Consider the following 12,500-nt stretch of genomic DNA (forward strand, 5'->3'; position numbering starts at 1 on the left):
TGAATATTAGCTACAGACTACTATGAATATTAGCTAAAGGCTATGCTAACTACATGCACTTATGAATATTAGCTACAGACTACTATGAATATTAGCTAAAGGCTACTATGAATATTAGCTACAGACTACTATGAATATTAGCTAAAGGCTACTATGAATATTAGCTAAAGGCTATGCTAACTACATGCACTTATGAATATTAGCTAAAGGCTACTATGAATATTAGCTAAAGGCTACGCTAACTACATGCTACTATGAGTATTAGCTAAAGGCTACGCCACATTCACAATCTAAGGTTAACCATTTAACTACATGCTACTATGAATATTAGCTACAGACTACTATGAATATTAGCTAAAGGCTACGCTAACTACATGCTTCTATGAATATTAGCTACAGACTACTATGAATATTAGCTAAAGGCTATGCTAACTACATGCACTTATGAATATTAGCTAAAGGCTATGCTAACTACATGCACTTATGAATATTAGCTACAGACTACTATGAATATTAGCTAATGACTATGTTACATTCACAATCTAAGGTTAACCATTTAACTACATGCTACTATGAATATTAGCTAATGACTATGTTACATTCACAATCTAAGGTTAGCCATTTAACTACATGCTACTATGAATATTAGCTACAGACTACTATGAATATTAGCTACAGACTACTATGAATATTAGCTAATGACTATGTTACATTCACAATCTAAGGTTAGCCATTTAACTACATGCTACTATGAATATTAGCTACAGACTACTATGAATATTAGCTAAAGGCAACGCTTAACTACATGCTACTATGAGTATTAGCTAAAGGCTATGCTAACTACATGCACTTATGAATATTAGCTAAAGGCAACGCTTAACTACATGCTACTATGAATATTAGCTAATGACTATGTTACATTCACAATCTAAGGTTAGCCATTTAACTACATGCTACTATGAGTATTAGCTAAAGGCTACTATGAATATTAGCTAAAGGCTATGCTAACTACATGCACTTATGAATATTAGCTAAAGGCTACGCTAACTACATGCTACTATGAGTATTAGCTAAAGGCTACTATGAATATTAGCTACAGACTACTATGAATATTAGCTAAAGGCTATGCTAACTACATGCACTTATGAATATTAGCTAATGACTATGTTACATTCACAATCTAAGGTTAGCCATTTAACTACATGCTACTATGAATATTAGCTACAGACTACTATGAATATTAGCTAATGACTATGTTACATTCACAATCTAAGGTTAGCCATTTAACTACATGCTACTATGAGTATTAGCTAAAGGCTATGCTAACTACATGCACTTATGAATATTAGCTAAAGGCTATGCTAACTACATGCACTTATGAATATTAGCTAAAGGCTATGCTAACTACATGCACTTATGAATATTAGCTAATGACTATGTTACATTCACAATCTAAGGTTAGCCATTTAACTACATGCTACTATGAATATTAGCTAAAGGCTACGCTAACTACATGCTACTATGAGTATTAGCTAAAGGCTATGCTAACTACATGCACTTATGAATATTAGCTAATGACTATGTTACATTCACAATCTAAGGTTAGCCATTTAACTACATGCTACTATGAATATTAGCTAATGACTATGTTACATTCACAATCTAAGGTTAGCCATTTAACTACATGCTACTATGAGTATTAGCTAAAGGCTACGCTAACTACATGCTACTATGAGTATTAGCTAAAGGCTACTATGAATATTAGCTAATGACTATGTTACATTCACAATCTAAGGTTAACCATTTAACTACATGCTACTATGAATATTAGCTAATGACTATGTTACATTCACAATCTAAGGTTAGCCATTTAACTACATGCTACTATGAGTATTAGCTAAAGGCTACTATGAATATTAGCTACAGACTACTATGAATATTAGCTACAGACTACTATGAATATTAGCTACAGACTACTATGAATATTAGCTAATGACTATGTTACATTCACAATCTAAGGTTAACCATTTAACTACATGCTACTATGAATATTAGCTACAGACTACTATGAATATTAGCTACAGACTACTATGAATATTAGCTACAGACTACTATGAATATTAGCTAATGACTATGTTACATTCACAATCTAAGGTTATGAATATTAGCTGTGTATACGCTTTAACTACATGCTTCTATGAATATTAGCTAAAGGCTACTATGAATATTAGCTAAAGGCAACGCTAACTACATGCTACTATGAGTATTAGCTAAAGGCTACGCTAACTACATGCTACTATGAATATTAGCTACAGACTACTATGAATATTAGCTAAAGGCTATGCTAACTACATGCACTTATGAATATTAGCTAATGACTATGTTACATTCACAATCTAAGGTTAACCATTTAACTACATGCTACTATGAGTATTAGCTAAAGGCTACGCTACATTCACAATCTAAGGTTAGCCATTTAACTACATGCTACTATGAGTATTAGCTAAAGGCTACGCTACATTCACAATCTAAGGTTAACCATTTAACTACATGCTACTAGTATGTTTACCTCATACAGTTTGAGACATTGTTATAGCAAACCTTTATGTCACTTTGTAAACTCTGCTGAATTTCTCTGACAGACAGATACACACACACACGTCTGGTTGCTAGGATACTCACTGGTGGCTTTGGCCTTCCTGTGGGCAGAGTGAAGAGACCTGACCTGCTGACCAATCGTCTTCAGCCACGGGCCCAGTGTGGGCGGGTCACAGCTGCAGAGAGAGGGATAGAGAGACAGACAGAAAGGGAGATATAGTAAGCCTCAATCATGACAACATTCAGAGACAAACTACTGATCCATTTTAGTGGCTCAGCCTGCTTAAGGCAATCATTGCACACACATACACAGACACACACACACAGTGATAAAGTGATACATTTTAGTGTCTTAGAGTGCTTAACAACCACACCACCCTCAATACCCTAAACACACGCATGTCCCCCCTCAATACACGCATGCCCTGCCCACCCTCAATACCCTAAAACACACACATGCCCCCCCCTCAATACACGCATGCCCTGCCCACCCTCAATACCCTAAAACACACGCATGCCCCCCTCAATACACGCATGCCCTGCCCACCCTCAATACCCTAAACACACTAATACCCTCTCTCTTACACACACACTCTCCCAAAGTGAATAGTAAACTCAGTTGTAAACTCAACTCATGTTGGTACAGAAATGATAATTTCAATATTTTCGTTGTTGTTGTTCTTTCCAAATGTTGTTGGGATAATAATAGCGATTCCAAATGAGTGGATGGGGATGGGGAGTAAACTACATGAGGTCAGACTGGAACCCTCACTGCCTTCACCATGACTACGCTGGAACCCTGCACTACGCCTTCACCATGACTACGCTGGAACCCTCACTACGCCTTCACCATGACTACGCTGGAACCCTGCACTATGCCTTCACCATGACTACGCTGGAACCCTCACTACGCCTTCACCATGACTACGCTGGAACCCTCACTACGCCTTCACCATGACTACGCTGGAACTCTGCACTACACCTTCACCATGACTATGCTAGAATCCTGCACTACCCCTTCACCATGACTACGCCTTCACCATGACTACGCTGGAACCCTGCACTACGCCTTTACCGTGACGACGCTGGAATCCTGCACTATGGCTTCACCATGACTACGCCTTCATCATGACTATGCTAGAATCCTGCACTACCCCTTCACCATGACTACGCCTTCACCGTGACGACGCTGGAATCCTGCACTACGCCTTCACCATGACTACGCTGGAACCCTGCACTACGCCTTCACCATGACTACGCCTTCACCATGACTACCCATCAGCCAAAGCGCTGGCGGCCCTACAACTGTGGGCTCTGCGCATAATCTCACACACACACACATACATACAGGTGGGCTATGCGGTCATAATCTCACACACACACACACACACACCTTAGAGGCTATAGAGGCAGAATAGAGCTGAAGGAGTTGGAGGAGGATTAGGTGTTTACTAATTTGGACTCCACATGTTTACTCTGCTTTACTCATATATACTTGGCATCAGTCAGGGGTCGGCAAACCTTATTTTCAAATAGCCATTTTTTGACCAAAAATGTAAAAAGTAATATTCTGGGGGCCACAACAATATTTAAGCCTTTTAAATGCAAGCAGTCTTCAGCCTATTGGCCTGAATTAGTTTGTGAACATTACCTGAATCAAGGGGTTAACAAATACATTTTTAAAGAGTTTAAGGGACACAAAGATGTGACATATGACGCCTTCAAATAAACATGTTTTTTACACATTTTACCACAGCGTGGCGTAAGCTACGCAGGCTACATGCAATTTTCATAAGTAAATAATGTAAGGATGTCTTAAAGTTTGATGCTGTTGTAAAAATATTTTAATCTTACAGTATTAATGTAAAATATTTTTACAAATACTTTATTAATTTCTATTTTTAAACAAAGCCAAGGAGCCAACAGGGAGAGGCCAAAGGGTTGCATTGCAGACCCCTGGCATCGGTGAAGACAAGACTGAAATGTCGACCCCAGCTGGCATTGGTGAAGACAAGACTGAAATGTCGACCCCAGCTGGCATCGGTGAAGACAAGACTGAAATGTCGACCCCAGCTGGCATTGGTGAAGACAAGACTGAAATGTCGACCCCAGCTGGCATCGGTGAAGACAAGACTGAAATGTCGACCCCAGCTGGCATCTTTCACTGAACCACATTCAGAGCTCAGGGTGATTACTGACAGCCTGGGAGAACTCTGGCAGCTAGTCTCCCTCACAGTAACTAACTCTGTCTCTCTCTCTTTCACACACACACACACACACACACACACACACACACACACACACACACACACACAGTAAAGGATAACTGGCTTGCAGCTTAGCAGGGGTCTGAGAGATGGTTACTGGATCAGCAGGTTTGCTAATTCCACCTGTAACAAATATATCCACAGCCTACCAAGCTCTCGGCCTGCCCTGAGACCTCCCTCTGAACACGCAAGCACACACATACTCATTCTCTCGCTTCCTGCCCTGCCCTGAGACCCTCCCTCTGAACACGCAGCACACACATACTATTCTCTCTCTCGCCTGCCCTGAGACCTCCCTCTGAACACGCAAGCACACACATACTCATTCTCTCTCTCGGCCTGCCCTGAGACCTCCCTCTGAACACGCAAGCACACACATACTCATTCTCTCTCTCGGCCTGCCCTGAGACCTCCCTCTGAACACGCAAGCACACACATACTCATTCTCTCTCTCGGCCTGCCCTGAGACCTCCCTCTGAACACGCAAGCACACACATACTCATTCTCTCGCTCTCTCGGCCTGCCCGAGACCTCCCTCTGAACACGCAAGCACACACACACATACTCATTCTCTCGCTCTCTCGGCCTGCCCTGAGACCTCCCTCTGCGCACACACACACACACACACACACACACACACACACACACACTCTCTCTCCCTACCCAGAGCCCTGCCTCTGAACACACACACCTGCTGGAGGTCTTTTTGAGGGGTAGTAGGGGGATGACTGTGTTGCTCAGACATTCGCAGAGTGGACACACACACACACACACCTGCTGGAGGTCTTTTTGAGGGGCAGTAGGGGGATGACTGTGTTGCTCAGACATTCGCAGAGTGGACACAGGAACTCTCCGTTCTCCACGTCGTAGCTGGTGTGCACACGCAGGCGCTGCTGACGCCGCTGCTCCTTCGCCTGCACCGCCTCAAAGTACCTGCACACACACACACACACACACAGTCAAATACACACATCCAGATCCAGATCATTGTCTCAAAGGTTCATGCACACAAACATCCAAGGTCACCTGGCACAGCAAATAAAAATCTCACACACACACACACACACAGTACATAAAGTTTGTTCCTAACACACACACAACCCACCGAGACAACCCTCAACCTCCACCACACACACAACCCACACAGACAACCCTCAACCTCCACCACACACACAACCCACACAGACAACCCTCAACCTCCACCACACACGCCCCTACCTCTGCCAGCAGTGAGAGTGCATGATGTGTCCGCAGCTTCCTGTGTGTGTGCCGATGGACAGGTCAGGATGCATGAAGATGGGATCGTACTTCTCTGCAGAAAGCAGAACACACACACACGCGGTCAATGACACACACACACACACACACACACACTAATAACATACACACACTCGCACACACTAATAATAACAACAACACTCATTTTTAACCATGGCATTTAGCACAACACACACACACACAAACACAAGATCAGTCACTGGCTGCAGGTCAAAAGTGTAACCACAAACACACACACACACACACACACACACAACAGAGTGGCCACCGGTTGTAAGTCACATGCGTAAACACACACACACACTTCCACACACACTGACCGGGGTCCGGGGGCGGGCGCTGGCGGTTCTTGGACATGACGGTGGAGCGCTGGACGAAGGCGGCGAGCACCATGGCTCTCCCGTCGGGCCGGATCTCCTGCTCCTCCTGGCACAGGATGCACGTCACCACCTGCTTCCGCTCACACACACGCGTCCGCCGCGGCCCCACACACACTAGCGCCGCGTCCGCACTCGTGGGGCTGCCAGGGACACAGGGGAGTAATGTGTGTGTGTTACACCATCACCTCACACTGTGAGAAGCAGTTATACACACTAGCTGGAGATGGGTTAGCAAGGAAGCTAAGGTATTGACATTGACTGTGTGTGTGTGTACCTGTGTTCTACTGAGGTGGATGCGGAGGCCTCTAGCTCGTCCAGGCTGGTGTGTGTGTGTGTGTGTGTGTGTGTGTTTGTGTGTACCTAAGTTCCACTGAGGTGGATGCGGAGGCCTCGAGCTCGTCCAGGCTGGTGTGTGTGTGTGTGTGTACCTGTGTTCCACTGAGGTAGATGCGGAGGCCTCTAGCTCGTCCAGGCTGGTCTGCTGGAACAGCTCCTTGTTCTCGTTGATGAAGTGTCTCTGCATCTCCGACATCTGAGCCATGATCTTCTCCCTCCGCAGGCGGGCCATCTCAGCCTTTCTCTTCCTCTCGGCCTTATCCTTATCCCGCACCGTCTACACACACACACAATGAACGTTAGTTTAGCTGAGGCCTACTGCATTAGCAAGTATGAATCTGCAAACACACAGACACACACACACACAGTTTTGAGTCACCTCTGTCCTCCATGGTCTGCAAACACACACACACACACACACACAGTTTTGAGTCACCTCTGTCCTCCATGGTCTGCAAACACACACACACACACACACAGTTTGAGTCACCTCTGTCCTCCATGGTCTGCAAACACACACACACACACACACACAGTTTTGAGTCACCTCTGTCCTCCATGGTCTGCAAACACACACACACACACACACACAGTTTTGAGTCACCTCTGTCCTCCATGGTCTGCAAACACACACACACACACACACAGTTTTGAGTCACCTCTGTCCTCCATGGTCTGCAAACACACACACACACACACACACAGTTTGGAGTCACCTCTGTCCTCCATGGTCTGCAAACACACACACACACACACACACACAGTTTGGAGTCACCTCTGTCCTCCATGGTCTGCAAACACACACACACACACACACACAGTTTGGAGTCACCTCTGTCCTCCATGGTCTGCAAACACACACACACACACACACACACACAGTTTTGAGTCACCTCTTCTTGGCTTTGTCCTCCATGGTCTGCAGCAGGAGTGGTGGCGGTGCGCTCCCGCATGGTCTTAATGCCCGCCACCGTCTGTGCAGAACAACACACACACAATGAGGATCCCATGTAGAACCAACGACACACACACACACACACAATGAGAATCCCATGTAGGACACACACACACACACACAATGAGAATCCCATGTAAGAGTGTGAGGGGTGCATACCCACAGTCACGGTAGCGAGGCGCTACCTTTAGTATACAGACGGACTGAGTGTCATTGTTACCTGTGTGTGTTTGTCTGACGTGTCTATGTGTTCAGTTCACCTCCATACTGTTGTAAAATCTTTTGTTAACATTGTCATTCATCATACACCTCTGCCGTAATCCCGTAGCTGTTTAACTAGTCGACATTACCATCAAACACTACGGTGATTTATTGCATGCTACCAACCACTATCATTACATCGCTTACTGTTTACAATCATTTACTATTCACGTCACATATTCTGTTGAAATAACCACGCAACACAAATGTCTTTGTCTTAACTGTTCCGTTTCTTTAGCTTAATAGATACATGTGTTATCACAGCTTATGTTTGTCTTACCGGTGTTTCGGCATGTCTCGGCCTTGTTTGTATAAAGAATGTGTGCCGACTGTCCAGTTTAAATGTCGTTGAAACCTCCGGGTCAACCGGAAGTGATTCGTAGTTTAATGAATTAATATTTTTTGCTGTTTCATATACATTTTGACGGTGTCAAATTTAGCATAGTGATTAATTATAGTCGTTTCTAGTGTATTAGATTGGTTTATAATGGCTGTATTAGCTTTTTCATGTTGGCTACATGGAACACCCCTGTCGTTTGTTTGAGAGTTGGTATGTGCCAATGTTAGTGGTGGATCTCAGGCCTATTTATACCGTGCCTTCCAGTTCATCGAGAGAGCAGTAAGTGACAGGACATGAGTCCTATTTGCTCTCTGTGCTATATTGACTTGCTAAGGTCAGACATTATTGCCGGCTACAATTATCATATTGTTTTTGACTATTATGTCAATTTTTTGTTACATTTATTGAAAGTATTTTTTTTTCTATTTTTTTCTTTTGTTTATTTTTTTATTATCCTAATTCCGAATATTGGCCTTATTTGGGAAAAAATAAAAATCCCATCATCAAACCTACTCCTCTGCGTCCTCCTGAGTGTGACAACTTGCTGAAGACTGCACTTCCTCACCTTACCCTTCAACAAAGACCAACACACACACACACACACACACACACAATGAGAATCCCATGTAGGACACACACACACTGAGAATCCCATGCAGGCCCAGAGCAGCACGGTCTGCTGTATGTGTGATAACAGACACAGTAGGCCCAGACGTAGGCAGTATGAGTGATGTTCACTCGCCCCCTGGTGGCCCTCCGGAGTACTGCATGAGCAGAGTGGATGAGACTCAGGAAGTAAGTGTCTAGGAAGATGCCACGCTGAGGAAGAGGATGGTATGTGGCACAGGCTGAGGAAGAGGAGGCTGAGGAAGAGGATGGTATGTGGTACAGGCTGGGGAAGAGGAGGCTGAGGAAGAGGATGGTATGTGGCACAGGCTGGGGAAGAGGAGGCCCTAGACCAGTGGTGTCAAACTCATATCAGGCAGTGGGCCAGGCACTTCAGACCATCGAGCCAAAGCCGAGCTAGGCCAGGCAGTGCCGGGGCTAATTGCTTTCACACCTTAAGGTGCGGGTGCTCTCTGGCGCCACCTGGGGGCTATATTGGTGCTAGTGGGCCCTGATTTCTGGCCCACCCTAAACGTTGGGCCACTTGGTGCTAGAGCGGGGTAGGGGTGGGGTGCATGAATCCTGCTGGCAGGCCTGATCTGAGCCTGGGCAATATGTGACGTCACCAAAGCACTTAGTGGCCAGCGCGAGTCACGACACCTGCCTTCTTCCAAGTGTAGAGAGGCTATGGCCACGGACTCTGCAACAGCGTCGAGACTGGTCTGAGCAGCAGAGCTACTCTGGCTGAAAATAAATCTCTTCATGACCTTCTGCTGGATTATTGCCATGTGCTTCCTACTTCCTTCCTCTGAATTCCCCTCTGCTGCAACTCCACTATTGAAATGTGTGGTGATGCAGAGGATGCTGTGCAGGTGCGTGTGTGCAGGTGTGTGTGTGCAGGTGATGAGGGTGCTGTGCAGGTGTGTGTGCGCAGGTGTGTGTGTGTGTGCAGGTGTGTGTGTGCAGGTGATGAAGAGGGCGCTGTGCAGGTGTGTGTGTGTCTGTGTGCGTAGGTGTGTGTGTGTGTGTGCAGGTGTGTGTGTGTGTGTGTGTGTGTGTGTGTGTGTGTGCAGGTGTGTGTGTGTGCAGGTGTGTGTGTGTGCAGGTGTGTGTGTGTCTGACCTTGAGGATCCAGCGGATGGTGTCCTTGTGCACCTCCAGGTGTGGGGCGTTCTGAAGGGTCTCCAGCAGAGCTAGAATACTGGCAGAGTTAGAGGGGGCCTCACCAGGGCCTGAAACACACACACACACACAAACAATTATAAACAGTAGTTAGTTATGTGTGTGTGTGCTGCCTTACATGCACTCGAGTGTAAAGTTAAAGGTGTGTGTGTGTGTACTGTGGGTCTGTGTGCAAACTTACGAGAGATCTTGAGTGTGAAGCTGAAAGTCGCCTCCTCTTCACTGTTCTCCAGCTGTTGATGCTCCTCCAACAGAGCCATTCCTATCAGGTGCAGCACCTGTGTGTGTGTGTGTGTGAGAGAGAGTGAAAGGAAGAGAGTTTGTTACCATTTATACACAACCACATCAAATGACCTAAAGTGTGTGTGGTGTGGGGCAGCCGTGGCCTACTGGTTAGCGCTTCAGACTTTGTTCGAACCCCGACCAGTAGGCACGGCTGAAGTGCCCTTGAGCAAGGCACCTAACCCCTCACTGCTCCCCGAGCGCCGCTGTTGTTGCAGGCAGCTCACTCAGGGATTAAAGTGAAAAAAAATTGTTTGACTGAACTTTTTTCAGGTCATAAGTCATACGTTGTTCATATCTACCTATAGAGATAGCACCCCTATCGCGACCTATTGGTTTTTAAATGTACAAAAAGATGCAAACAGCAAAGTAAAGCACCAAATAAACAAAAAGCCAGGCTACAGGGTACTAAGTTACTATGTAATTAATGCCACCTACAGGTGAATGCATAGAACATAACAATCCTATGGTTTGTGTACCCTGTAGCCTCGTTTTAGCCATAATGAATAAAGGCTAATTGAGAGTGTTCTTGATTGAGATTGGAGTTTTCCTGTTGAACAAAACAATATTTCAATACCATCCCTGACCATTGCTGATTAGCCATTGCTGTTCTTTCTACTGCAGCAATATTGTAGAAAGGCTTTAACACACTCTTATTTAATTACTTCAGGCCAAAAGTGTTTAAAGGGGGAGATTTATTTTTTTCTTGTTAATATGCAATTCAACACTAAGTAAAATCTATAAAATCAAGTTTGCAAGACTTCACATTTCCTCATCAAAGTAACGAATCAGAACAGTCTAGATATTGTTCATATTTCCATGTGTTGCCTCATCTGCATTTAACTTAAAACATGGTAATTTTGAGTTTTGGCAGACAACTCAAGTTTTCCAATGAGCAGCAATACTGTGTGTGCTCATGCAGGAGGTCTTCATGATCTGATAACGCATAATCGTCGGTTAGCTATGAAAGAACATCGTAGCCTACTTTCTGAGCGCAAACCGCGGTCAACCATAGATAAATGTAGCCTATCTCTGTCGTGGTGGCTAGTTGCACCAGGTAGGGAAGATGTCCTGAAGTGTAAGAACGTTAACCTTATGGCGGTCTTCTGATTGTTGGCGTGCTAAAACATTTTCCTATTGCATCCATAAACAATTTTCTTGCAGCAAACCGCTAAAAGCAAAACCCCTGGCACTTTCTTTTTTTACACCATGGCTTGTTAGTTCTCCCCGTTTCCAACAGCCGCCCATCTCCATTTATTTTTTTAACTTTTGACACCTGTGCCTTCCTTTATTGTTGTTTATGTAAAGCACATTGGTGTTTATGTAAAGCACATTGAATGACCTCTGTGTATGAAATGCGCTATATAAATAAACTTGACTAGCAACGATCCATGACAGCTAGTGGCCTTGCCAAATAGGCATTAACAAATCATGACGCCAATATGCAAGGTTCTGGTAGGCCTACTGGTTATGGTTTTGTGCTATACATTAATAATAGCAAAGTTTTAAGTTGACTATTTTAATTGCATGGTTATTTTTGTCAACATATGCTCACAACCTACTGTCGTTAAAACGAGGCCTAAGCAAAATAGGCTACAAGGTGGTCTGTCGTCACAAACACGACTGACCCCTTACTCAACAGTTCGCAATATTATTATTTTATGTTAACATGCTCAGTCAAAACCTTCATTCCGCCAAATTGTGAAAAATAGGCGGGATAGGCATAGGCTACAGTTTATATTGTGTCACTTTACACATACCGTTAGTTGCATTGATCAAAAACTGTAACAATAATAGTAGGCTACATCGGTGGCAGCAGGCTATCTGTTCAAGTCATAGGTGACACCCAAAATGAATGACCTCCCTGACAAGAGTTTGCGATAGTAAGAAATTGTCTACATTGATGCACGGAAAGAACACAGCCCAAATTCGCACATAGAACTCACAATATCATATCCAAAAAGTTAAGCGGATTGGGCAGCCTCATCGGCTGTCTGGATAAGGTGTCACTATAA

At 44.4% G+C, this 12,500-nt stretch overlaps 1 protein-coding gene across 2 annotated transcripts in view; it reads right to left on the reverse strand.

Annotated features, from left to right (window-relative positions):
• Window positions 1–12,500, reverse strand: part of ubr2 (ubiquitin protein ligase E3 component n-recognin 2) — a 58,611-nt gene that overhangs the window by 11,393 nt on the left and 34,718 nt on the right. For both annotated transcript variants that reach the window (XM_048270429.1, XM_048270430.1), the window contains exons 26-33: window positions 10,385–10,481; window positions 10,144–10,253; window positions 7,753–7,833; window positions 6,952–7,136; window positions 6,464–6,663; window positions 6,084–6,177; window positions 5,640–5,798; window positions 2,683–2,774 (exon numbers count right to left, since the gene is read on the reverse strand). In XM_048270429.1, the coding sequence (XP_048126386.1) occupies window positions 2,683–2,774; window positions 5,640–5,798; window positions 6,084–6,177; window positions 6,464–6,663; window positions 6,952–7,136; window positions 7,753–7,833; window positions 10,144–10,253; window positions 10,385–10,481 (1,018 nt within the window). The remainder of the gene's footprint in view (window positions 1–2,682; window positions 2,775–5,639; window positions 5,799–6,083; window positions 6,178–6,463; window positions 6,664–6,951; window positions 7,137–7,752; window positions 7,834–10,143; window positions 10,254–10,384; window positions 10,482–12,500) is intronic.

The sequence above is a fragment of the Alosa alosa genome, chromosome 18, assembly GCF_017589495.1.
Source record: "Alosa alosa isolate M-15738 ecotype Scorff River chromosome 18, AALO_Geno_1.1, whole genome shotgun sequence".
NCBI lineage: Eukaryota > Metazoa > Chordata > Actinopteri > Clupeiformes > Clupeidae > Alosa > Alosa alosa.